Source organism: Nanorana parkeri, unplaced genomic scaffold, assembly GCF_000935625.1.
Source record: "Nanorana parkeri isolate BGI_ZX_2015 unplaced genomic scaffold, ASM93562v1 scaffold1136, whole genome shotgun sequence".
NCBI lineage: Eukaryota > Metazoa > Chordata > Amphibia > Anura > Dicroglossidae > Nanorana > Nanorana parkeri.
Genome location: NW_017307404.1, coordinates 199,801 through 226,913, shown reverse-complemented (window position 1 = coordinate 226,913; position 27,113 = coordinate 199,801). Strand labels below are relative to the sequence as shown.

At 41.2% G+C, this 27,113-nt stretch overlaps 1 protein-coding gene across 1 annotated transcript; it reads left to right on the top strand.

Moving 5' to 3' along the window:
• Positions 1-446: 446 nt before the first annotated feature.
• ETFA (electron transfer flavoprotein alpha subunit) lies at positions 447-26,745 on the top strand. Its single transcript, XM_018568091.1, has 12 exons — positions 447-544; positions 851-1,000; positions 2,676-2,757; positions 3,646-3,728; positions 4,678-4,777; positions 10,929-11,039; positions 11,575-11,676; positions 11,901-11,969; positions 13,064-13,146; positions 21,082-21,147; positions 23,742-23,822; positions 26,555-26,745. Exons 1-12 carry the CDS (start codon positions 509-511, stop codon positions 26,591-26,593), a joined length of 1,002 nt encoding a protein of 333 aa, XP_018423593.1. The 5' UTR covers positions 447-508; the 3' UTR covers positions 26,594-26,745.
• The last annotated feature ends 368 nt before the right edge of the window (positions 26,746-27,113 follow it).

The window sequence follows — 27,113 nt, the reverse complement described above, 5'->3', positions numbered from 1 at the left end:
TAAAATGGGGGGGAGGGACATTTTTTTTATCCTTTAATGTCACTTTAACGTGCACTGTCAACCATAGGTGTGAATGGACCCTATCAATGCCCATGTGCTTTGGCCTGGAGTCCATTCTACTATGCCCAGGAGCCTGCTGTGCCCCCAGTATTACTTATCATAAAGATAAAAAACATACAAAGCAAAACTTTTGGTCTGGGTTGCACGTTAGGTGAAATATAATGTATTTATTAACGTCAAGTAAAAGCACAAAAGATAAACATTTCTCCATTCAGCAGACATAGTGACAGCAGGTGACCTACTACTACATGGCAGGCACTGCAGCACGTGACCCAATGTACACAGTACTACGTTACAGGCACCGCACCACGTGGCCTTTCAGTCTATCCCACCCTCCGGTTTGCAATCTGCATTTGGATGACGTATAATTCATGCGCTCTCGTTTGGCTGTGCGTCGCATGCTGCTGACGTCCGCTCCGGTCACCTCTAGTCTGACTGTCAAAGTGGGATGTATCGAGCTCTAAGTACCGGTACACAGCGAGGGGTGAGGAAGCCGTTATAGATTGTGTCACACAGACATACATACTGTATACGTCTGATACAGAGGGGAAGGGGGGCAGCTAGACTGCTAACAGCAGCAATGTATCAAACAGGTTTTGCAACCTAGAGTGATAAAAGTATGAGGGTGTTATTACGTCGTGATTGAGCATGGGGGACATTATAATGGTGTTTACATATGTTCACCTACTGCCTATATTTATAGCTTTTATTATATGTCCTATAAAAGGTAAATGTTCTGCCTTACATTGCAGTTACTAATATTGTGGCTCATAATTGTCTTTGTTTGCAGTCTTCTGCCCTTCGCAGGCTGCTCAGCACTTTGGTGATTGCTGAACATGACACGCAGCAGCTCACCCCAATCACCCTCAATGCTATATCTGCTGCAAAGAGACTTGGAGGGGATGTGTCCTGCTTGGTGGCTGGAACCGACTGCTCCAAGGTAACTGTCTCTCATAACCAGTGCTTTCTTTTCTTGGACACATTCAGGAGCTGTTTGCATAGTTATATAATATGTGTCATTTAAGGCTGCACTAATTGTCCTGCTTGGTATCTGCATAGTTCTATAGTGGTTAAAGAGACCCTGTCACAAACTTAATAACAAAAGCTGTCACGGGTCAGCAGGAAGTGAGCAGAAACATGCCGCCGATCTGCTCACTCCCCGATCATCTCCCTGCAGGGATTTCCCCCTCCCCTCTCCGATCCCCCAACGCTGAGTGGAAGAACGAACGGGGGAGGGGCAGAGCCAGCTGTCACTCACGCAGCTGGGTGGATCTCAGCAGTATTGTGTGGATCCGCTCGGGTGCGGCGCTCTCAACGTATATAGCGGGCAAGAGCCCGCTATATACTGAGCTTTGGGTCACGGGAGGAGGTTAGTATATGTCCTCCCGTGACCCTAAAGAGAACTATGGGGAAAACCACTTACCCCACAGTTCTCTTAACTTTGATTAATCTGATAACAACATATAAAAAAATGAATGCCGTCATTTATTTAAAATAAAATACACAAATGCAGTGTTACAGACAAAGTTTATTTCAGAATAAAACAGTATGCACATTTTTTGAAATCGCCCTGCACTGGAATACAGGGCATTGCAGTGCGGGCAATCACACTGCGGACGGGAGGTGCATTTGGTATCCATTGAAATGAATTGCAACGCACCTCCTTCAGCAAAATTTGTCAGGCCGGAACTAAAAATGACTTTGTGTGTTCATAGTTCTCCTTTTAGGCTGGGTTCCCACCTAGGTGATCTAAATATGTGCGTAAGACGCACGTTTTTACCTCCTATTTGCGGTCCACGAAACGCGCATCAAACACACGTTTACGAGGGCTATCCGGCTGCATCCTAATACGCGCGGAAATACGCCCCAAAGCTCCTGTACTTCTTTGGGCGTAGGACGTTTTTTAGTGCGTTCCGACGCGCTGAAATACGCCCAGGTGGGAACCATGCCCATAGGAAATAATGGGATTTCACTTGCTGAGCGTTTTACAGCGAGTCGATCAGCGCTGTAAAGCGCCCAGGTGTGAACCCGGCCTTAATGGCTATAAAATTATTGCTCTCACTCCGACGTTTGCGGCGATATCTAACGTGCAGCACAATAGGCGCAATCGTCTTCGCACTTAGGCTCACCCGACGCATATCTGTGTGTATGTGGGGGGCGGGGACTTACATTGAAGTGATGCAATCTACATCACTTCCTGCATTCGGGGACTGAGAGGAGATCAAAGGGAGTTCGAATACTGAACTCCCTTTGATCTCCTGTCACAGAGCCGTGGCGGTCCTGGCCGCATTGGGCACAGTGGATCTCGGGACCGGCAGTGACAGCTGCTAATACAAGCGATTGAGCGTGCTGTTGCACCCGTCCACTGCTTGCTGTCAATCTGCAGAGGAGAGACCTGAAGGAGAAAGTTCTCCTTGAGGTCCGCAAGGGAATCTGTATTTTCAGAAGAAAGAGTCAGTAGTGGCATCTACCATGTTTTCTTTCAGCAGTCCTGGGAATGGTGCATTTACCTGTACCCAGAAGAGGTAATGTGGTGCCATCTGTTGTGTCCCTCTGTATTCTTACATGAAAACTAGAGTGATCTCTTATTTAACATTGTTTTATTACATTTCTAGGTAGCAGAGCAGTTATCAAAGGTTGAAGGAGTTTCCAAGATCTTTGTAGCCCAGCATGATGCATATAAAGGTTTTCTACCAGGTGATAATTAGATTTCCTATGCAGTGCAAATGCTGCAAAATGATTGTGCCCTTTTATATTTCTCACTTTCTTTCATCTATGGTTTTCCATGCATCAAGTCTTTGGCAGTTTCTACTGTCTGTGGCTTTGATTGGGCATAGGTAGTGTTGGAGGAATTATACATGTCTGGAACGTGAAGAGATATATTGTTTCGTTCTACTGCCTGTCAGTCAGCAGGAGGTGGAAGTACTCAGTGCTAAATTATTATTATACAGGATTTATATAGCACCGACAGTTTGCGCAGCGCTTTACAATATAAGTAAGACATTACAATTACAATACAATTCAAGACAAGATGGTTAGGAGGGACTTGCTTGAGACAGCTTATAATCTAAAAGGGAGGGGCAAGTGATATATGAGGAGGTAGCTGTGTGGGGATGAATTGTATGAGAAAGTAATGGTTAATCAGTTAGGAAAAGGCGGGGTATGCTTCCCTGAAGAGATAAGTTTTCAGGGGTCGTCTAAAGGCAGACAGAGTAGGAGATAAGTGGACAGGTTGGGGTAGGGAGTTCCAGAGAATGGGAGAGACTCTAGAGAAACCCTATTGTCTTAAAGGGAAAATAATGTTGTTCTCTTTGTTATTAAATATTATATAGAGATATATAATATATTATATTAATATATTAAATAGAGAGATGTTTTAGTTTAGTGATTTAGAGGAAGAACACACAAAGTTTTGTATTTGCTCTGTGTCCCTTATTTGTTGAACTTTGTTACATCTCTCCATCTCCTGGGATTTCCGTGTGTTGTTCTTCAGCATTTACTGTTGTATTTTTGCAGTTCTAAAAGCTTTTAGTCATTTAACACGTTTTATAGAATCCATGATTAAAACAAAGTGTTTTTTGTTAGAGGAGCTGACGCCTTTGATTCTGGAAGCACAGAAACAGTTTAAATTTACCCACATATGTGCTGGAGCATCAGCATTTGGAAAGGTGAGTGTACCTCTGACACGGCTGGACATAGATGTTGTGTTGAAGTGTTTTCATCGAGGTGGAATACGTGTGTAAACTTTTGTATAAGAGCATTAGCCTGTTGACCTAAACTGTCATTAAACACAAACTTTCCATGTCTTTATAAATATGATGTGTATCTGCCGCTGCACCATTTCATCATTACGGTACATATACGGAATTCCTGGTTGATCCTGCAGTTTCCTCTGGCTTCATTCTTATCAGTGGCACAAGTATTGATCCTCTGGCTGTTTCGTTGCACCTACACCCCTTTTCTTCACATAAGACTCTGTACTTCCTCTTCATCACTGAAAGCCACCCCACATGACAAGCACACACAACGACGGCTCTTTCTCTTCCCTGCCTTATGTCCCATGTGATTACGATGTCCGCTTGCACGGTGGCTTCGGCAGGGATGATTTCATTGCCGCTTCTTCTTCCTTGCTGGCCACCCTATGTTATACACACACACATGCACGCAGGGCTTGAGGGGCAAGTTTTTGGTATCGTGACTGCAATGAGCCAATGGGCGCCGTGCAATCCAGTGTAAATCTAACATACTTCCTGGAGTGATGTCGAATCTTGCATTGGCTGATACGTTGCAGCCTTCCTGCTGGCTCCTCCCCCATCGCACTCAGTGTAGTTAGGAAATCAATTAAAGCGTCACATGATCGTTGTGTATGGTGATACTAATGCAGTATTTGAGATAACTATTTGCAACTGTACTATAGTGCACTATAGAGGAAAGATGTATAGATGTGTTCATGGGTTTATTGACGCTTTAACTAAAGCCAATATAGGCTTGTATTCCAGTTCCATGCTTCCATTACAATAATTGTGTTGTGAATTTGTTATTTTAATAATATTTCTCAAAGGTGAATGTAATTAACACTACCTATATGTATTTTTCCTGTTTTTGTTTCCTTTACAGGGTTTACTGCCAAGAGTAGCTGCAAAGCTTGATGTAGCCCCAGTATCTGATGTTATTGACATCAAGTCTCCAGATACATTTGTGAGGACAATATATGCCGGTGAGCAGACCTGTATGATTTGTTTGATTCTGCTGTTTGCCATTGAAAAATAGCAACTATTTACTGGCTTCATGGTGTGTGTGTGTGTTTATGTGTAAAGTGCAGGTATCATGGAAATGAAGGCACCTCCAGCAGGGGTCTGCATGCAACATCAGTTTTCCTATTGTGTCCTGTAGTACTCCCAGCGCTTCAGCACTTTGGTATTCTGATTTATGCCTTGTCTCTGCTCTTGTTGTCTTTACTTTGCTATTGCCTCATCAGTGTAATGAGCCTTCACACTGGCTATTTGTAAGGCAAAGAACCAGGCCAGGCGGTCCACCATTAGAGCTAACCAATGATTGGCATACCAAAGTGTTTCAGGAGTATTGGGGCACACAGTAGGGAGGTTTGTCCCAGGCATGTTTAAATTCAATTACTGTACGACTGACTTGCCGCCTCTGCTGGAGGTCTGTTCCCAGCATCTACTACTCTCTTTCAGTAAAAACAAAAAAATTTAGTTTCCCCATGTTCTTGTGCTTAGCTTCATATTGGAAGTACTGCCTTTCTTAACCAAATCATTCTGTGAGGAGGAGTAGATGGCATGGCTTGTGTGAGAAGCAGAGCTCTCCTGTTGCAGTGCTGGAAATAGAGCAAAGGCTATACTTCTTAGCAAAAACAGTTAAAGAACAGGCGGTGATCATGGAGGTGGCATACACCTCATTACTGTTAACTATTTGTTACCCAGCACATTTTTAAGATTTTTATTTTCTGGAGTTCTTTTCAATGCAGTGCACCCCAACATGCATGGGAGGTATACTGTATTTATAAAGCAATGAATGCGACATTCATTGCTCATGCCTCAACAGGGACAGAGCATTATATCAATTATTGTTTTTTTGCTAGAATGGGTTTATCAGGCAAATTTGCATTCACTTCCTGTCTTTGTGTCAGAACTGGAAGTGAACAGAAATTTCCTTAAATAGACCTGGACAAGATTTAAAAGCTAACAGAGGTTCCAGCCCTTCCTGTTGTTGGCAGTGGTTGGGTTTTAAAGGAGAACTATGGGGCTAAGGCTTTTCCCCATAGTTCTCCTTAGGGTAACGGGAGGACACAAACTAGCATCCTCCCATCACCCTAGGCTCAGTATACCACAAGCTGTAGCTCGCGGTATCCTGAGACGCCACAGTATACCGACAGCTGCTGCTCGCGGTATGCTGAGACGCCGCAGCTGAAACGGATCCCGACAATTGTGCCGGGATCCGCCCAGCTATCTAGAGGCAGAGCCAGCTGTACCTGCCCCTCCCCCGTCCGTTCCGCCAGTCAGCGCTGGCGGATCGGGGAGGGGGAATCCAGCCCCTCCCCTGTCACGGCAGAGAGCCGTGACAGTATCGAGAGGTGAGCGAACGCCGGTATGTGTTCGCTCACCTCCCGATCTACTGAGCCGACCTGTGACAGTCTCATTGTCACAGGTCGGCTAGAACTATGAGGTGAGTGAAAAGCACTCACCTCATAGTTCTCCTTTTAAGTAAAAGAAAAGCCCAAGCTTGAATCCTGATGGCAGTATTTTGTAAGGTTTAGGGTTTCATGTTTAGTTTCTCTTCTGCTGTGCTATTCACTTTTGTTTGTCAAGTTGTACGTGTTGTATAATATAGTGCAATGATGAGACTGTATGCACGCCAATAGCTTTTACAAAATGAAATGTCAATATTTTTGCATGAAATGCTTATGATCTAGCGACTTGAATCTGAAGTGAAAATATTACTTGTGTGAATGTTCAGAAATTCATATTGTATACCCTTTTTTTTTTTTTTCTTTTTTATTCAGTCCATCTGTATGTTCCCTCACCCCTCTTAGAGAGACTCTTTACACAGAGTAATATCAAATGTTGTCTGCTCCACATGCTCTGTTAAATATTAATAATTCCTGCTGTTCTGAGAGCTCGTCACTACAACATGCAATCCGTGTCCTTGGGATGAGAAATCCCAGTGGGAAGACACAACAGAGTATCCACCTCCACCAGTCATGTCCCAAGTGTAATGCTTAGGCCTGGTTGGGGCAGCTGTCACACAAATGGCGCAAGTCCTGTTTGTCAGGTGGCTGAAGATCTTTACAGCTTCAAGATTTTCTGCTTTCCATGGTGCTAAGAACAGATCTTTAACAATATGACTAAAAACTTTATTTAAGGTTCTCCTGTGGTTTGTTTAATGCAGAGTTTTAACCATAAAATATGTATTATGCAGAGCATGTTGGCACATTATGGCAGATTCACCTACCAAAGCGATCCCCTCCAGTGCTTCTCCTTCCCCGGCGTTTCCATCTTCTGTTCGGTCTTCTACCTGGTTTCAAGTCTTCGGCCTCTTGATTGGCTGGATCCCAGTGATGTAACTCCCACGCATGCACACAGGAGTTACTTCATCTCGGCATGCCGGGTCTGTGCACTGAGCTGCACATGCACTGCTCAGTGTACAGGAAAACAAATTGCTGACTGGTAGAAAGAAGCTTTTAAGTCGGCAGAGACCTGCACAGTCTCTTCCACAACAATAAGCAATTATTTTTTCCGATGCTTTATTTCTACTTGAAGGAAATTTTTATACATTTATGTTCCTTGTGTTTTATTCTCTTTATCCTTCTCAGCCTTCAAGACTGTTTTTGCCTTGTGTACTTATGTATTTAGGAATTCTCTAATTCTGAAAGTTTAAGAAAAATCTCAATATTTTTTAGTGGTTTAATATGCTTCTGTTTAATACAGGCCAGCATTGTATTTTTCAGTATTGGATAGCCTATGGAAGGGTAAAAGGTTCTGGCTGGTTATGGGTAACAGGCTGTCAGAGACAACTGTTCCCACAGATATGGTGTTTCTAAGGTTTTTGGGGTTTTTATTTTTGTTTTGTTTTTATATATACTGTATATATAAAAATATATCTAAATTTTCACCCATATGCTAATAAGTGTTGCACTTATGTAATAGGAGGGTTTGGTGTTTCTCATTACAACTGGTTTCATTTGTACTGTCTTTTTTTTCTCCTTGAACTAAAGACCATACTGTGAGTTCACCTTTCCTTTTACTGTAATACGTAGGATCACACAGATAGAGATGTACACATTAGGATCTTCTTTAGTGTTTGCCAGTTTGTGGGGTTTGCCAGGAACAGCTGTAGATCCAGCAGTAGAAGATGTGGTAAATATGTGTGCACCATATGGTGCTGAGACCGAAGGCAACATGGCAGCTGGCGTGAAGATGAGATGTGGCCATTTAATGGGAGAACAAGCATTTTGGCAACACAAAGACAACCATGGAAAATGTTCCAAATGACTTCAATTCTGCAGCGAGTTAACAGCTGTTGTCAGTTGATGTACAGAATTTCCTCCCGTCGTTTTGCTATTTTCTTCATAACAGTATTGTGGGCAATGATGGTGGCACTGTGCTACAAGTTGTCTGTCCTGTCTTTGATGTAGACTACTTTGGTAAAATGGAGTGTAATTACTGTGCATCAACTGCTATTAATATGCAGTGTTCAGTTGTTTCTGCATCACTAGCTGTATTAGAACAGCTACAGAACAGAGAGAGTGAAAGACTTCTGTCCATAACACTTTAGGGCATTTTAGCATTCCTAGAGCGAGGTTTCTCAACTTTTTTTCAGCCATGGCACCCTTTAAAAGTATGCAAAATCTCAAGGCTTCCCAGTCTAAAAAATAAAAACCATAAATGTAAAAAAATGTGTGGTCCCTTTCAAAATCCATACTGACCCTTATCCATTATATGGATCTGGTATGGATTTTAAGGGGGACCACACAAAAAAAGGGGGGTTCCCCCTTCATATCATAATTCTCATCAGAATCCTCCTTTCACATCACAGTCCCCTTTGACATCAGGAGGCCGCTTCACATCAAGAGCCCCCTCTTTTCACATAGTAGTCACCTCCACTCACAGTAGGAGCCTCCCTTCACATCAAATGCATGACTTTTTGTGAAAATTAGGAGGCACCCCAGGTTGGGAGAGGCTGTCCTAGAGTATGTATTATAAATCTGAGTCATCCCCCAGGCTTTGTACAGGTATTCTTCCCAGTGTTGGGTTTTAAAAACAAAAAATACTAGAAATCATGTTACAGTATTGTACAATTTCCAAGAACCTGAGTGTTAATCTTCCTAATAACTATAGTTGTGCTATATAAATGCTGCATTATAATAATATATTTGGCGAACACTGTTTTCTCCAAGAACCTGCTCCCTAAAAAGATTGTCTATTACAAAATATTCAACTTAAAATCCCATGGTAAACGCACAAACAAGTGGGTGTAAAGGACCACTATATGCACCATGTGTGGTGGGTCTAGAGTTGGCCATATACCAGTAGAATTTTGGTAGAAAAAATAATAGTTTTTGGTGTGTTTGTTAAATTTTCTAATAATTGTGGGGGTCAAATCGCAAAATTGAAGGAGCAGGATGGAAAGTTTTTCTTAAGCAAAAAAAATTCTAACAGGGTATGTGATTTATTGTTTGGAAAACTCCATTCATTCCAAAATCCTCAAATGACACACTACAAATCTCTGATGGCATTATCAAATGACGAATTAGATTTTTTTATAGGAATGTTTTTGTACGACAGTGTACCAGTATAAGCTGACCTTTACTATAATACTGAATATTTGCTGAGCACTGCAAGTATTGGATGCTGTTCAAAGATGGATATACAGCTAAAAAAGATTGCATTGTAACTGGTAGGGATGCACCGTTATCGATACTAGTATCAGGAAGCCAGGTGGTGTAATGACTCTGCCTGGCTTCCTGATTGGCCGAGAAGCCAGACCAGAAAGCCGGCTCCATCCTCCCTCGTCACTTGGTGATGAGGGAGCATGGAGACGGCTTCCCTGCTAATAGTGAAGCCAGAGGGCAAGTCTTTACACGCTGCCTGGCTTCCTGGCTAATCAGGGAGCCAGGTGGCAACTCATTACACGCCGCCTGACTTACTTAATGGGACTTCCGGTATCGGTATTCCGTATCGGCGGGTACCGGAAAAAAAATATCAGTACTCGATATCGAAAAACAGTATCGGTGCATCCCTAGTAACTAGTGTGGAATTTATGTCAACTCAAGACAAACTGAGGTCCACACTGTAAGAGAGGCACCATATCTTTAAGGTAGTTGTAAAGTCCCAGCATGTACTATCTGTACTGTACTGTTATAACATCAACATTGTAATAGGAATACATACTATTCTAACTACAACATACTGTTACGACATGCAGGATCTGTGAGTGTTGTGACACAAGGAAGTGTATATTCAGAGGGCTGAATGGAATTGTGTCAGTGCATTGAGGAAGTACATCCTATGGGCAACTTTTATAAGTTATTTTACAACTTCTAGATTGAAATGTTTATTACGAGTGGGATAGAACTTGGAGACTCAATACAGAAGTAGATATTTATTTTTAGTTTTGGACCATAGATACCCTTAACAGGGCCCCAGGTTATTAATGTTCCTAGTAACTATAGTCGGCACCTTGAGACTTTTCCGGTGATATTAGAAACACTTATGTTTTTGTGACTCGCTCAAATGCATTGAGCGAGCCACAAAAATTGCAGCTTCAAGGCTATCTTCACTTTGTTTTAAAGGGTGATGCTAGTCACTGCAAAGCTTACCAGTAAGTAAAATAAAAGTACTTTAATATAAGCACTAAATGTATTTCTTTTTAACAAGTGTTTGTATTTGCAGTGATCAGCCTGATAGTTCCTTGCTGGCCCCCAATTACACAGTAATTGTACAGTGTAATTGAAGGGCCAGCAAAAAAGGCTTTTACAGGCCACAAATCTGAAAGAAACAGAGCGTCTTCCTTTTTTAAGGTGAAGAAATAAAAAAAAACTCCTATGTTTTCAGCTCCTATTATAGTTGCACAGCATTTCACAATACATTTTCAAGCATTTTACAAATTTTCTTTATTGGCCAGTTGAATTTGAAGTATAATTGCACAGTGTCCATAGTCATCCTATGAGGTGAGTGAAAAGCACTCACCTCATAGTTCTCCTTTAATATTTTTCTGTACAGTGTACACACACACTGAGATCTGTGGACACTTCCCCCATCTTGGTATTGGATCATTCTGCTCTTGTTTGTTTGTAAAGATTTTGTTTCCATACGGACAAAGTAATCACCTTGATTTCCTCTTTTCTGCAGGAAATGCTTTGTGTACGGTGAAAAGTGATGAGTCTGTAAAAGTCTTCTCAATCAGGGGCACATCCTTTGAACCTGCTCAGAGCTCAGGAGGAAATGCAAGCGTTGAAAATGGTAAGAAATTAGGACTTCTTGTTTTCTAGACTGTGAGATATGTTGGGAATATTATATTATTATTATAATGATAAAAATATATTATTATTAGCTATAATGATGGTTCACGCTCATCACCAGACACCCTGAACTGTGTGTGGTCACTATCTGCAAGGAGTTTGCATGTTATCCTTGTGCTTGCGTGGGTTTCCTCCGGTTACTCTGGCTTCCTCTCACACACCAAAGACATGCTGGTAGGTTAATTGGCTCCTGTCTAAATTGGCCCTTGTATGTGAGATGGGGACCTTATAGTGTAAGCTCCTTGAGGGAAGGGACTGATGTGAATGTGCACCTATGTAAAGTTGCGCAAATTGTCGGTGCTATATAAATACCAATAATAAAAAATAACTGTGTAGGATATGCTGTAAGATGCTATTTCTCTGGTTGTTTAACTAATGCTTATTATTGCATACGTAGCCATTAAATCGAATCAAATCCAAATAAAAAAGGGAATACTGAAGTTGTCTTGTGACGCAAAATATTCTTATTGCTCTAGTGTCTCCACCTCCACCTTCTGGAATATCTGAGTGGCTGCAGCAAAGTCTGACCAAAAGTGACCGTCCAGAGTTAACCAGCGCTAAAATTGTGGTCTCTGGAGGTAAGTTGGCAGTGGAAGCTTCCATATTCCTGCACTGACAGTCCGTTTGGGAGCACGTGTCACCTTTTTGATACAGTTTTTTTTATTGTTTATTTCTTTAATAATATGTTTAGTATCTGAAAAAAAAGGGGGAAAAAATATGTTTAGTATGTGCTGTGATAAAACTGTTAGTGTAACTTGGTAAAATTGGCTCTCACACTTGTATTGTCTGTGTTTTTGTACAGGTCGAGGGCTAAAGAGTGGTGATAACTTCAAGCTGTTGTATGACCTTGCAGATCAGCTGCATGCTGCAGGTAGTGTGTGTGTGTGTGTGTGTGTGTGTGTGTGTATATATTATGTATGTGTGTAAAAGTGTTTGCTCTTTTTATATCGCAAAGCCAAAGCAAAGTTATTTCTTCGGAGCAGTGTGTGCTGATACAGGAATTTCCCAGGGCATCATACCAAAACTACAAGTGCTTATTAGGGAAGGGGGAGCACATCCAGATGCAGGAAATGCCGGGCATGTTTTGAAATGTTTTTAAAACCCAACTCCAGATTACAAAATTAGGGCATAGGCATGTTTCTTCCCATCTGCAGTTCTTTTTCCTCGTCTGCTTACCTCAGTTATATGATGCAAAATAATTCTTCCCCTGAGTCAGAATTTGGTAGCACCACCTTATAGCTGCAATTACTGCTGCAAGTATTTTGGAGTGCCACATCTACATCCTACAGTTTTGGCACATTTGTTTTTGGTTTTCTTCTAGTTACTCTCTATTAAAGGAGAACTATGGGGTCAGTGTTTTTCCCCATAGTTCTTAGGGTAACGGGAGGACACAAACTAGCGTCCTCCCGTCACCCTAAGCTCAGTATACCGCAAGCTACAGCTCGCGGTATACTGAGACGCCGCAGCTGAAGCGGATCCCGACAATTATGTCTGTATCCGCACAGCTGCGTGAGTGACAGCTGGCTCTGCCTAGTAGTGTTCCAGGAGATGTTCGAAGTTTATTAATGACATAATTCTCATTGGTGCATCTCTAGAACTCACCCACCCCCTTGTTTTTATGATCTTATTCTCTATTACCTGTTATTCTTGGCTTTCACCAAAAATATATATACATTTCACCAAAAATGAATATTTTTGAAATCAAGACTTATCGGTTTTTCTTTGAAAACGAGTAGCTTTTTGACATTATGGTCATATACTTTTGTGGGATCAGTGACACAAAATCACAATTAGATCCATTTCAAGTTCTAACAAATGTGGGAAAAGTCTAAGATTGGATGAGTGCATGTGAAAAGTACCTGTATCTAAATGAACAGTTATTTCTCTAGGTACATTTTTAAGTTGAACAGTTTATAAGTAAGAAACAAATTGTAGTATTTATGGAAACCATCCTTTTGTTTGCAGTGGGTGCCTCCCGTGCTGCTGTAGATGCTGGATTTGTCCCCAATGATATGCAGGTGGGGCAGACAGGAAAAATTGTAGCACCGGTAAGTATTATTTTTTTACCTATATCAGCCTTGTGAAAAATATAACGGCTTGCATTTATCAACCTGGCTGGACACCAAGCCTGGACATGCAGGCTTAGATGTCAAACGTTGAACAAAGCAATAAAGATATTTAATAACGTATAGTTTTAACTGTCTTACAATCACAGACACACCTCCTGTATAATTCTTTTTTTTTTTTAAACTGCAGAAAAAACATATTTTGGTTGTCTTCTGGGCTTTTCTTACTGTCTGTGAACACAATGGTTAAATGCATAAGCAAACCACAGGCTCACTCTAAGGCATTACAATCTTTTCCTTTGTTTAAAGGAGGCCTCTACCAAAATCCGTTTTGTGTAGGGTGCACAGGGCAGGTGGCTTACAAAGCTCTGCTGATTCCAGTAATTGGATGCAATACCATAAACTTTCCATTCAAGCATTAGAAGTTCTCCATTTGATGTTGGTAGTGCTGACTAGAGATGAGCGAACGGGCTGAGTTTGGGTTGAGCTGGTTCACCAAACCCTGCAGGGGGTCTGCAAACCCCAAATTTGCTAGCAAACCCAACTGAAGTCTATGGGAAGCAAAACTAGATTTCTTGTTTCTGACTTTGTTTGAAAGCTAAAAGGCAAGCTATTAAGAAAAGCATGTGTACAGCGTACAGTGTCCAGCTGACACTGTACGCTGTACCAATGCAAACATATTTTTATTTTTTTAAATACTGTTCGGTAATGAGAGGGGTTTTTCTAAAAGGGCAACATTGAAAACACAAATCCTTTAAATACTATGCATGTGCTTTTACCAAACAGTATGATGTCGTCCTTTTAAAAGTAACAGTCACTTGAGTTCCTGAGATTTTAGGGGATTTAGGGAGAAAACCAGATCTTCTTCTTCTTCTTTTTTTTTTTTTTTTTCTTTTTCAGTAATATTTTGGTTTTCCACTTTATATCAATTTAGATTTTTTTAGTCTACCCTAATTTATTATACATAGTTTTTGAGACAGGCTTTAATTTGGTAGCAAATTTGGGATACATATTTTTTATTTGTTTGGTTTTATTTGGAATAAATAGTAAAAATTTGGAAAATAATTTGAATGCATTTTCCTGCAATTTTCCAATGCAATGCTTTTTATAATTTTTGCACCCTCATAAAATCACCCCAAAAGATATTCCAACGTCAGCTAACTAAAACATCGCATTAGTGCGACTGTTAAGTGATGCAGCAGAGTGGTAAAGCTTGAAGTGAATGTATGTGTTTATTTCTAGAATTTTTTTTCTTCTTTCTATCTCACTTTTTTACCTCATGGCGGGGGGAAATTGGATTTGGTCAGTGTAAACCAGATCCAGACCCCCCTTTACAGCTGTGCAGCAGTAGATTTATTTTTGAGATCTATTTCTGGCTATAATCGGCCAGCAAAAGATCAATATAGCAATGATCTGTTGCTGCAGGGAGATGCTGGACAGGGCTACAACATCTCTGCCTGTGCCTCCGTACTGGTGGCACCACTACACTCCTGATGTAAACAATATGTGAAAGCATGGTGATCTGTAGAAGTTTGGGAAAACCAGGAGGAACTGATCATTTCAGCTCCTGGGCTGGATGCCGGCTGCAGTCTTAAGTAGTTAAAAAAAAAAAAAAAAAAAGAAGTAAGAAACAAACGTCGTGCAGTTCCCCCTATTTGTTCACCTGGCATCCCAGGTTGTTTGTTTACATAAGGCAGCTGGGGATTCAGGTGGGAGAACTGGCCAGTTGGGTTAGGGATGAAGCTCACCCCTCATGCTGACATCTCACTTATACAGGAGTACCTGTGAGGGATAATGGGCATGGGAACATCATAGCATTTAGTTTAAATATTATGGCTGGAAAAACATACAAATGTACACACGCCTTATCAGACAAAGCTCAAAACTTTTGATGCAATACGTATCATTTACCGTAAACTTTCGTGTCCTACAGCATAACAGCAACTTGATTGCTTTATCCAGCGCTTGTTGCGCAGCCTCTGTGAAATGACATCACCAGTGTTTACTGCAAAGCCACTGCAGCTTGACTGCTAGATCCAGCGCTTATTACACCGCTATTGCAGCATGACTGCTTTCTGTTGTACTGCTAATATGGAACCAAGCTTATCTTGCATTAGAAGAAGGAGGAGGTATTTTCTGGATGTACACATGGAGAAGCTGATGAGACCTGAAGTTGGCTTCAACTGGCTGATGAGTGGACAGACTAATAGTCCCTCAACAGGGGGAACTCTGCTCACGGCCACACGGTGGGTAATGACATTCTGCCAGCTTCCTGATTGGCCGGGATGCTGTCTTCCCAGCCAATCAGCATTGAGCCGGCTTGCCAGCCAATCAAAAAGTCAGGTCATTACTCGCCGTCCAGCTTCCTGATTGCCCAGGAAACCCGCTCCATGTTCCCCTATGGCACTACTGGTCAGAGGAAATCTTCCTCTGACCGGAAGATCTGGTATCGGGGAAGGTATCGGAGCATTTGGGTGAGTACGATTACTCTGTATCGGCACCAATACTACTATTGGGATCGGTGCATCCCTACTATTTACCAACTGTAATTTTCTGGTGTATGATCTCTGTAGTAAGTGGCGCCGATAATGGCCAACTGCATTCTCAATATCAATGAATGGAAGAAAAATAATTTGTATTACTTGAATTGATACACTAGATTTTTATTTTTTATTTTACATGCAAAGGGTTAAAACATAAGAAAATGAGGTGCGTTTTCCAGTGTACCATTCATGAATGTAAATGCACAACACTAATGAAGGTATATCTTTGTTATGAGACTGCATCTTGCACTGTTCTGGCCGCACAGGAGTTAATAAGGATTAAAGGGGGATCCAGAACATCCTGGCCAAATTGCTTTTATGTTTAACCCCCAGGGAGCAGCACGTCAACTGCTTTCAGCTAAATGCACTGACATATGAATATTTTACAGCAATCTAATGTTTTTTCCGGCGGCCCCATAGGACTTGCAAATCAATTTGCGAATGTTGTTCTCTTGCAGTTAAAGGCTGATCTGGATAATTTGGGATGAAAGAGGCTGTCAGCCCAGAGCTTTTTAAGGGCTTAATAAGAAAGTAAAAATCACTCCCACCCGATATCCATCCCATCTACTTAAACTTTTATGTTCAGAAATGCTCCTCTCCTACTGCCGCTCCACACAGACTCGTCTGTGTGGAACTTGTATGTAATTCATTCTTATACTTGACCTGTGCTAGATTCCTCAGCTTATACTTGGCATGAGTCTGAGTAGCTTAGGTAAAAACTGAATAATGATGTGATTACACAAATCTGCCTTTTAGTTGCAATAATGATAGAAATATAATTGTACTTGTGACTTGAGGCAGATGACTTAATATACAGAATAAATACATATATTGAGATTGACATGTCTCTGCCTCACTGGCACTCTTACTTGTTTATCTGTACTGCTTCCCGGAGCATCTTCTTTCTGATCTGAAAGTGAGGAGTCCATAAAGGAAGCTATATTGCTCAACCTAGGAATGAGTGTGTCATCTGTCTGGCTGTGTAAGGGGGTAGAGGTGTGCACATCACAAGATTGAATGTACAAAATTACAAATCCTTTGTGAGGTAAAACCTGTATTTAAACTGTTTTAGCGGATTGCACGGAATTACACTTTAAATGTGATTCGTTTGAGATTATTTCACATTTCAGATACATAAATCAATGCATCATTATATCATTGTCAACGTATTTAATGTGCTTGCATGTAGAAGAGAAGAAACCAGAAATAAGTATGACATTTCATACAATGTAGAATATTTCTAATACAGCTGTGATAGTAATTTATATGCAAAAATATAGGAAACATTGCTTCCTGTCAGAGTGACAGCCAACACATGTTCATCACAGCAATAGGTAGAAATGCAAACGCATTTTTCTGGAGTATTCCTTGACTGTAACCAATAGGGTTGCACAGATACCAAGTACAGTACTCGGTACAAGTACGAGTACATGTACCGATACTTTTGAGCTCCAAGACTAACCTAGAGAAAAATTCCAAAGTTAGGAGGCAGCTGTCATTTGTAAGAAGCACTCTGAGCTCCTGGAATTTGTACATCTCTGTTTTAATGCATGATTTTGTTTTTATAAATATAAATAAAGGGATGCACAGATACCAGTTTGGCGAGTACAAGTACAGGTACTTGCCGAGTACTTACAAGTACGAGTACTGATACATTTTTGTTTATTGTCATGTGACAGTTTTTCTAAAACAATACAGACTAATGATTTTAGGACAGTGGTAGAGTGCCAGAGCCAGGTCCCAGCTGCAACCGCTGCAACCCTGATGGTTCTCATGAAAATGCCAAGTATCTTCCGGAGCATCTTCTTTCTGATCTGAAAGTGAGGAGTCCATAAAGGAAGCTATATTGCTCAACCTAGGAATGAGTGTGTCATCTGTCTGGCTGTGTAAGGGGGTAGAGGTGTGCACATCACAAGATTGAATGTACAAAATTACAAATCCTTTGTGAGGTAAAACCTGTATTTAAACTGTTTTAGCGGATTGCACGGAATTACACTTTAAATGTGATTCGTTTGAGATTATTTCACATTTCAGATACATAAATCAATGCATCATTATATCATTGTCAACGTATTTAATGTGCTTGCATGTAGAAGAGAAGAAACCAGAAATAAGTATGACATTTCATACAATGTAGAATATTTCTAATACAGCTGTGATAGTAATTTATATGCAAAAATATAGGAAACATTGCTTCCTGTCAGAGTGACAGCCAACACATGTTCATCACAGCAATAGGTAGAAATGCAAACGCATTTTTCTGGAGTATTCCTTGACTGTAACCAATAGGGTTGCACAGATACCAAGTACAGTACTCGGTACAAGTACGAGTACATGTACCGATACTTTTGAGCTCCAAGACTAACCTAGAGAAAAATTCCAAAGTTAGGAGGCAGCTGTCATTTGTAAGAAGCACTCTGAGCTCCTGGAATTTGTACATCTCTGTTTTAATGCATGATTTTGTTTTTATAAATATAAATAAAGGGATGCACAGATACCAGTTTGGCGAGTACAAGTACAGGTACTTGCCGAGTACTTACAAGTACGAGTACTGATACATTTTTGTTTATTGTCATGTGACAGTTTTTCTAAAACAATACAGACTAATGATTTTAGGACAGTGGTAGAGTGCCAGAGCCAGGTCCCAGCTGCAACCGCTGCAACCCTGATGGTTCTCATGAAAATGCCAAGTATCTGCACTGGTACTCAAAAAGTATCTGTGCATCCCTAGTAACCATGGTAAAAAGAGTGTAAGCCTAAACATCATGTATCAGTGGCTGTTAAAGTGAATTGCAGAGTATATGGAGCATTGAGGAAACCAGAATTTTTGTACTTGCTGTAAAATCCTTTTCTTGGTGTTCATCAAGGGGCACAGACTTAGTAGAATTCAGGAACATTGGGTTATACTGTCAGCTTCAGGAGGAATTGGACACTGGCAAACAACGAATGGCCAGCCAAATACAACCCCCTCCAATGATTCTTCATTTTTTTTTTTTTTAGAAAAGCAATATTAGGGGTAGGTCAAAAACGCAGAGGGTTGGGACCTACGGTGGGTACAAAAATCCTGTTTTCTTTAATCATTCTTGAAGAGACACAGGAGGGGTAGGATTCAGGAACATTCAGACATTCCAAAGCAGTCTGAGTGGAGGGCAACATAAACTTATCGCCCAGGAAAAAAAACGGCAATAAAAAATACACTGGAGATTGCCCGCTGCTTAAAGAGAATGCAGGACCTTACGTCCAAAGTCTACATTCACAGATGCCTGAACATCCACCTGGTAAAACTTAGAGAACATTCCACCAAAAGACCAGGTGGCGGCCTTGCAAATCTGGGAAACGGTTGCTGGATTCTGAAAAGCCCATGGCACATTTACAGATCTTGCAGAGTGTGCCATGATTAGAAAAGATACAACCCTATCCTTAAGCTGGTTGGCTTGAAAAATGACCTGCCTGACCTCTAACCACCTCCAACAATGGAGGTTTAGCTCCTTAGGATGTACTGGAGCAGCACAGAGAGATGGAAGGACAGTGTCCTGGTTAATGTGGAAAGTAGAGACCACTTTAGGAAGAAACTCAAAGCTCCAGTGTGTTCATATGGATACAAGCTTCTGCTGGCGACCATGTTCCTTGCAGTGTCAGTGTCGGGGTGCCCCCAGCCCATTGGGAGGATCTTCCAGGAAAATCTCAGAAACATAATTGCCCGATTCCAAAGCTAGGTTGGGGAGCCACCAGGCCAGAGACATCCTGGTCCTGGGTGTTGAGTATGTTGGTAGGTCCAGTGACCGTACCTTTTTGTCCCATGCAGACAGAATGTTAAGTTGCAACAGTCTGACAGGGAACTGTAAAAATGAGACTGCCTCAAAGGAAGCTACTGTCAGACCCAGAACTGTTATGCAGAAATAGGGTTGGAAGTCTCCTGGACTGTAGGGTCCAAATCTGGGAGCGAAAAGTTAGGAATTTCTCTTGTGGAAGGAAAACTCTGGACTGCGCTGTATCTAGAATCAGACCCAAATATTTCAAGCGATGAGTCTGTTCCGGTGCTGATTTCTGAAGTTTCAAGATCTGAACCTTTAGTAGAGTCTGAACAGTCCGGCTGACATTATATAATAAGGTCTGTGCTGACTCTTCTCTCAGTAGGAGATTGTCCAACATGGGGATACCCAGAGGCCAGATCGTCTCTTAAATGGAGCGATGCAATGACTGACCTGTTAGATTCCATGCAATAATGAGTGACTTGAGATCCTGGATAGTGTGGATGATGCCTTTTGGTTTTGGAATGGTGAATGGATTTGAGTAAAAACATTGAAACCCTAACTTTTGAGGAACAGCAATGACTACTTGACCTAGGAGGTCTGCTAAGGGAGCATGGAGATCTGTTAGTCTTTACAAAGAGGTTGGCAGATTGGACAGCAGGAAGCGAGGCAGAGATTGACACTCTAGCTTGTAGCCCCTGGAGACCACATCTTTTACCAAAGTGGAAATGCTGTTGGCCCAGGTGTCTGCAAATGCTGATAAATGGCCCCTCACTTTGAGGGAGACACCCCCTCATTGTGAGGAGGGCTTGTCAACAGGCTGGGAGGACTTGGGAGCTCAGAATTTATGACAGAACTGTGTTCCGGATTTGGGCCTGGATTTAGAGACTTGGCAGAAACAAAAGGAACTTGTCTTCATCGGCCGAGTGAGTTTGCCAGATGGAGGCTTGTATCTTCTCCTCATCAAAGGGCACATGGAGCGATTTTTCTTTTTATGTTGTTGCTCCACAGCCCAATATTTTAGCCAGAGATTAACCAATCAACACAGTAGTTTAATGCAACAGGCATGAGCTAAATGATCAGTAAGGATGGTTTGGGGGTCTTTTCATATTTCCATAAAACAGACTCCTGGGCTCTGACAAATTGCCATGGCAGCAATAGCGGGTTGCTAAGGAAAGCAGGGACTTGGACAGAATGTCCTCAACAGGAACAGGCAGAGTTTTATTTAGGCTAGCAATGGCTGGTCCCACAATGGGAGCAGGAACAAAACAGCCAGCTTGACAAAAATAGTGGAGTTAAAGCGGATCTAGACCCAAAAATGAAAATGGAATATATTGCATCTTGCCATTCCTTAGATGTGGTGGTTGCATTCGTTTTCACTTTTCAGGATAAGAACATTTTCAGCAAGTACAGAAAATACATGTTAATCGTGCCAGAAAGTCAGTGTCCTTGTCACGTCCTGTGAGCTGAAGAGAAAGGACAGACTACTTTATTGTGTATACTACTTTATTATTTTCTGTTGCATATTTTTTTAATGACAGAATTGAGAGTACAAGAATAGTAATGAAAGATTTGTTGCACAATCTTTTACTTGTGATTAACTCTTCTGTGCTGATTTGCAGGAGCTGTACATTGCCGTTGGCATCTCTGGAGCCATCCAGCACTTGGCTGGAATGAAGGATAGCAAGGTAAATGTGTTGTCTGCATGGCATTTTATTTTCATAATATGTGCTCTATATAGTTACATAATATGTGCTCTATATACATAGTATTTAAGGTTGAATAAAGACATAAGTCCATCACGTCCAACCTATTGCGTGTATGCATTTCTGTTTGAGTTGCTGTGTGAGTGTGTATTTGTTCATGTGTGATTTTTCTCTTAGCTCTACCCCTGAATGTTATGGTCTCCCAGGAACTCGTCCAGGAGTCTCATGAATGCTTCCACACTCTTAGCTGAGATCACTTCCTGCGGCAGCGAGTTCCAGACCTTAACCGCTCTAACTGTGAAGAACCCCTTTCGCCCTGTGTGTAGAAATTTTTTTTCCACCAATTTTTTGTTGTGCCCTCTGGTCTTTGTTACGGAGCTGACCGTAAATAGTTTGTTAATATGTTTCATTTCCTTTAGTGGCTTTCATTGCACTGCTGTGTATGTCTCCGCGCTGTGCAATAAAGTGCTGCATTAGATACAATGCTACAACGGCTATAATGAGGTCCCTGAATTTTGGCAACAATTTATTATTGGTACTGTATTGCTTTAATTAGGGATGCACCAATACTGGTATTGGTGGCGATGCCGAGTATTTGGGCAAGTACTCGTACTCGCTCTGATGCCTAGCCCGATACCTGACCTTCGGGTTTTAGGAAATCGGGCAGCGAGTCATTACATGCGGCCCAGCTTTCTGATTGGCGGGGCAGCCAGCTCCATGCTCCCTCGTGACTTGGTCACGAGGGAGCATGGAGCCGGCTCCCCGGCCAATCGGGAAGCTGGGCAGAGTGTAATCACGCGTTGCCTAGCTTCCCGAGTATTCGGGAAGCCGGCCAATCAGGAAGCCAGATGGCGAGTCATTCCCCCCACCCCCCTGGCTTTTTGATTGGCCAGAAAGCCGGCTTCATGCTGGGCGCCGTGTAATGACTCGTTGCCTGGCTTCTTGATTGGCCAATCAGAAAGCTGGGCAAGGAGTCATTGCACAGCGCCCAGCTTCCTGATTTGCCAGAAAGCCGGCTCCATGCTCCCTCGTGATGAGGGAGCATGGAGACGGCTTCCATGCTATTCCGGAAGCCGGGTGGCGAGTCATTACACGCCGCCTGGCTTCCTTAATGGGACTTCCGGTATCTGAAAAACAATATCAGTACTTGTACTCGATACCAGAAACCCCGGTATTGGTGCATCCCTAGCTTTTATAGATAAAATACTCTATAATGTACGGCATGTGTTATTTGCTATAATGATCATTACTTTTACCAGTTTTATTCAACTCCATATATTCCATTTGCTGTCATTGTTTTAGATAACTGCTATAGTAAATAACTTGCAGCTTAGTGAATTGAGCCTAATAGCATTCAAGTCAAAATGCCATAATGAATACACTTTGCAAATCACATTTTACCATCTGATGTATTCAGTGAAGATGTGCAAAGTACAGAAACCCAGAAAAACCAATTAGATTCTTTTACCGGCACTCTACCGATTTTCTGAATTACTACTGTGATTTTTATACCTTGTCATTTACAACTTCCATTAAATGTACTCCAGGTATGCATGAGTTTGCACACTTACACTGGTCCAGCTTGGCCCAGTGTAAGTATGCATATGCCATACCTGATCAGCTGCTGGGGATCCTGTAAAAGCACTGTACTGCCCATGATCTTCGGGGTTCTGTAATAGCGCTGTATTGAACGGCTTCCCATCTGCTCTGAAAACACAAGGGGTCACTCTTTAGGCACATTGGCTATTCAGAGAAGGCCTAGTATGCGTGTTAATTAATACACGTTGTTCTCTGATTGGACAGGGGACAGTAATGTTCTTATCCATCCCCCAGCCAATCAGAGAAAGCCTTGTATTCATTGATGACAATACTAGGCATTTTCTGAATGACCACTGTGCCTAACAAGTGACCTCCGGCAACACAGAGCCATACAGGACCGGAAGCTTGTCATCAGCACTGTAGCTGCTTTGCATACTACAGTACTTTCCAGGATCCCCGTAGACCGATCAGGTATGACGTATACATACTTACACTGGGCCAAGCTGGACTAATGTGAGTATGCATCATTTATACCGGTGTTCAGCTTTAAGGTATATCACCCGAAACCTTTTTCTAGTTTTGGATACAGTGGGGAATAGCCATACCCTGTCGGGTTTTTATTGCTGTCTGAATTCTAGTTGTGAACATTCACCCTTTTATATTTGTCCTTTTCACAGTTGCCATTGGGGCACAAAGTAGACTGAAAGCCACATTTTTACAGTTGTCATGGAACAGGAGGAAAAGTGAAATCTTCTTCAATAGGGACATCTGTTTGGCAACAACTGTTACAAGTGGGACTCTGCTCACTTTCTGCTCACTTCCTGTTTTGTCTCCAGAACATGAAGTGAAGGGAAATATCTCCAGTGGGGACACAGCAATAAGAACACAACAGAGGTTCTAACCCTTCCCCATGCTATCCATGTAAAAAATAAATGGAACACAATACATAAACAGAAGTTTTGGCTGAAAGTCCACTTTAATGGATAGCACAGTTTGTGTTCAAGTAACTTAGATGTTGTTGTGTTTTCAATCTCTAGACAATTGTTGCCATAAACAAGGATCCAGAAGCTCCAATTTTCCAGGTGTCGGATTATGGTTTAGTAGCAGATTTATTTAAGGTAAATAGTCTTTTTTTGGGTCAACTTTACATTTTATTGCAGAAATACAAGGCTACCTTGCATAACTTCTGCTTATGAAATTTGAAGAGCATACTCTGGTAGTATTATAGGCCTGTAAACACAGGGGAGTGGTATGTATGTATTTTACATAGAAAAACACATGGTATGTACTTCTGTCATCATGAACCTGCATGTTGTGTCATAATTGATCTGTTCCTTGTTCAAAACCAGACATTTCCCAGGTCATATACAGCATGTATCCAGCAAAGGATAGCAAGCAGCACATTTCCCATACATTTTGGGTAAACTGGCCATTGTGAATATCTTAAGTACTTGCATGCAACTTCTAAATGTTCAATTGGGATATACAGTACTGTGCAAAGGTTTTAGGCAGGTGTGAAAAAATGCTGTCAAGTAAGAATGCGTCCACAAATATATAATTTTATTGTTTTATGTTTATCAATTTACAAAATGCAAAGTGAGTGAACAGAAGACAAAACTAAATCACATCAATATTTGGTGTGACCACCCTTTGCCTTCAAACCAGCATCAGTTCTTGGGGTGATGTGTATCCCGGCAGATTCTGGAATTGTACATTGAGCTGCACAGCTCCATGTACATTGTAAAGAGGATTGTGAGGAGGAAGGTAAGAAGCCTTTGTTGTAGAAGAAACGCAAAGTATGTCTCTTCTGTGATTTAAAAAAAAAACAAAAACAAAAAAACTTCCTGCTCACAATTTTTAGTTTCAGATCATGGTTCTGCTTTAAGCTGAATAAGTTACACCAAATATGGGGGCAATCTACATTATTTGATACATATCCCTGCATGGTTACTATCATTTGACTGAATATTTAAATTCCTAGTTGACACTGGTTCTCTAAGGCACGTTGTCTTCTATAATATCATATGTAAGTGGATAGAAAACTGCTTTCAAAGTTCATGAAAAGAAAGTTATCAGTGATTGATACCATGAGTTGTCTAAAGGTATTTATAATGTACTTCAAGACTTTGCCTTGGGACCAACTCTCTTTTATTTTTGGTTTAAATGATAAGTTTTGGATAAAATATTTTGGTCTTTTTAAAATGACACAAACGTCAGTAATAGTAACTGTGCAAGCTCCCAAGCAGACCACAATACTTTGGAAGACTGGGCCAACACAGAGACCAATTCTTCATTCTAGAACAGTGGGCAGGGCCATGCAAATTCTTCCTATTTGCCCCTGGGCCAATAGAGCGCCTAGAGCGGCTGAATTCTATACACTGCACTGATGATGGCCAACAAGCTTTCAACAGTTGTATACAGTTCTGAATAAATGTCTCTATGATATTGGTCTTTGTTTTTGGATTTGTGATAGTGTACAAATACTTTGTTTTAAGGAGATTCCTCTGTGCATTGGAGAACAAAGTCTTTGGTTGCCTTTGACCTAGCTCACCTTAACTTTACAGGTTATACTGTCTTGTAGGTCCCCAAACTGTACTATATAGAAGCCATGCATTGTGTCCAACAAGCCCGAAACAGTTGCATGCACTTTGTAATAACTTGCATTATAAATGATTGTTATGGCTTTGCGCATTACCCTAGAATGAAGAATAAACCCTTCAATTTGTTTTCATGAAAGTAAGACATACCGATATCTTCTATTTAAAAAAAAAGGCTGTACTTTGTTTTCATATAAATACACAAAAATTATATGTATATCCTGTTTTCAGAAAGGATCAGAGCTCCATGTTGTCTTATGTGTCCAGTCCCTGGTCTGTTGGGAAAAGCAGGAGGCAGTGCCAGTTTTTAATGCTGTTTCTGAACTGACGCCTGCTGGCCGGATCTAAGACACAGCCACTTACAATGTACACCATGTAGACAATTTCCCCAATAAATGTTGTAGGAGCATATTAATTCCACCTGATGGAAACACAGTGTAAATAATTCAGACATTATTTTCTACAGAGGATCTTGAGTGGGAACAGCGGGACACCTCAAGTCCCACAGCTATTTACACAATAAACAGAAACAATCCAATAACTTCATTCTCAGTGTATCGGAAGAGGTTTCACGTCCAGCTGTTTTCTACGTGAATTTATTTTCAGCAGCTTTATTGGATACAAGATTATCCAAAGTATTGCTCTATAGCTAATATTTCATTGCTTCATTTCAGAATTGGTGCAGGATGTCTTGTTCCTCCTCACCTGAGTTTTATTACATCTAGTAATGTGGTGGGCAACCTGCTACATTACTAGGTCATTGTAGATGTGGCCTGAACTCCAACAAAGGGTCACCATAACATTTGTTCCCCTAAATAAAAAGATGTATATCCGTCATATGAACAGCTACCCAGGTATTCAAATTTACTTACAGGATTATTCACAAAAGGGTGAAGAGTTTGGAGAAGGCAGGAGAAGTGAACAATCTAGGACAACAGAGCTGGACTGGAAAGTGAGATGAATTGGAGGATTTTTCCACATCAGCCATGTTGTCCTAGATTGTTCACTTCTCCTGCCTCCTCCAAACTCTTCACCCGCTTGTGACTAACCCTGTTGGACTTTTTTCCCCCAATTGCTCTATACCCTCAGACAGAGCTGGCAGAAAACGTGTGCCGTTATTGCCCAATATTCCGTTATATACAAGGACTAGGCGGTTTAATTTTCACCAGTATGTTCTCGTCGTCTTAATGTTGAATTAAATCCCAATAATGTCTGCACAGTGACTTCAGTTCTATTTTTCTTTTCTGTTGTAGGCGGTGCCAGAAATGACAGAACTACTTAAGAAGAAATAAGGAAATTACACTTGTCAAAGAATAAAAACTGCTGCTTTTAAAAACAATTCATTGTAATTACAGCCACGTACATTACAGGATACGGTATGCCAAGCCTGATAATAAATATACTTTTTTACTAATGGTGTTTAAATGGTTTAGGAATAACAGAACTTTAATAAAAGCTACCTGTAAAAGTCACACAGTGTAATTGTAGTCTGACTTTGTCCGTTTTAAATGGTTCTCCTGCTGAGTTGATCATGTAAAGATTTTAACCATTGCGCACCCCTTGTGGACTAGGGCAATTTTTACATTTCTGCTATGGGCCTGGTTATTCACCAACAACTGGGCCCCCCCCCCCCCAAAAAAAAGTATAAGTGACTTTATCTCAAGTAATGACAAACACACAAGGCTTTCTTTTGGTTTTGCAGAAATTATTTTATTTTTATGCGATCCATAGGCAAAAAACCCCAAAACAAATATGCACTTTTTTCTATTTTGATCACTGTTGGTTTAAAGATATATTTACAAATTTAAATGA

Coding starts and splice junctions, on each gene's coding strand:
- ETFA (XM_018568091.1), top strand. CDS start 509: ATGTATCGAGCTCTAAGTACCGGTACACAGCGAGGG. Junction 11,677..11,900: donor TAAAATTGTGGTCTCTGGAG/GTAAGTTGGCAG, acceptor GTTTTTGTACAG/GTCGAGGGCTAAAGAGTGGT. Junction 13,147..21,081: donor CAGGAAAAATTGTAGCACCG/GTAAGTATTATT, acceptor GCTGATTTGCAG/GAGCTGTACATTGCCGTTGG.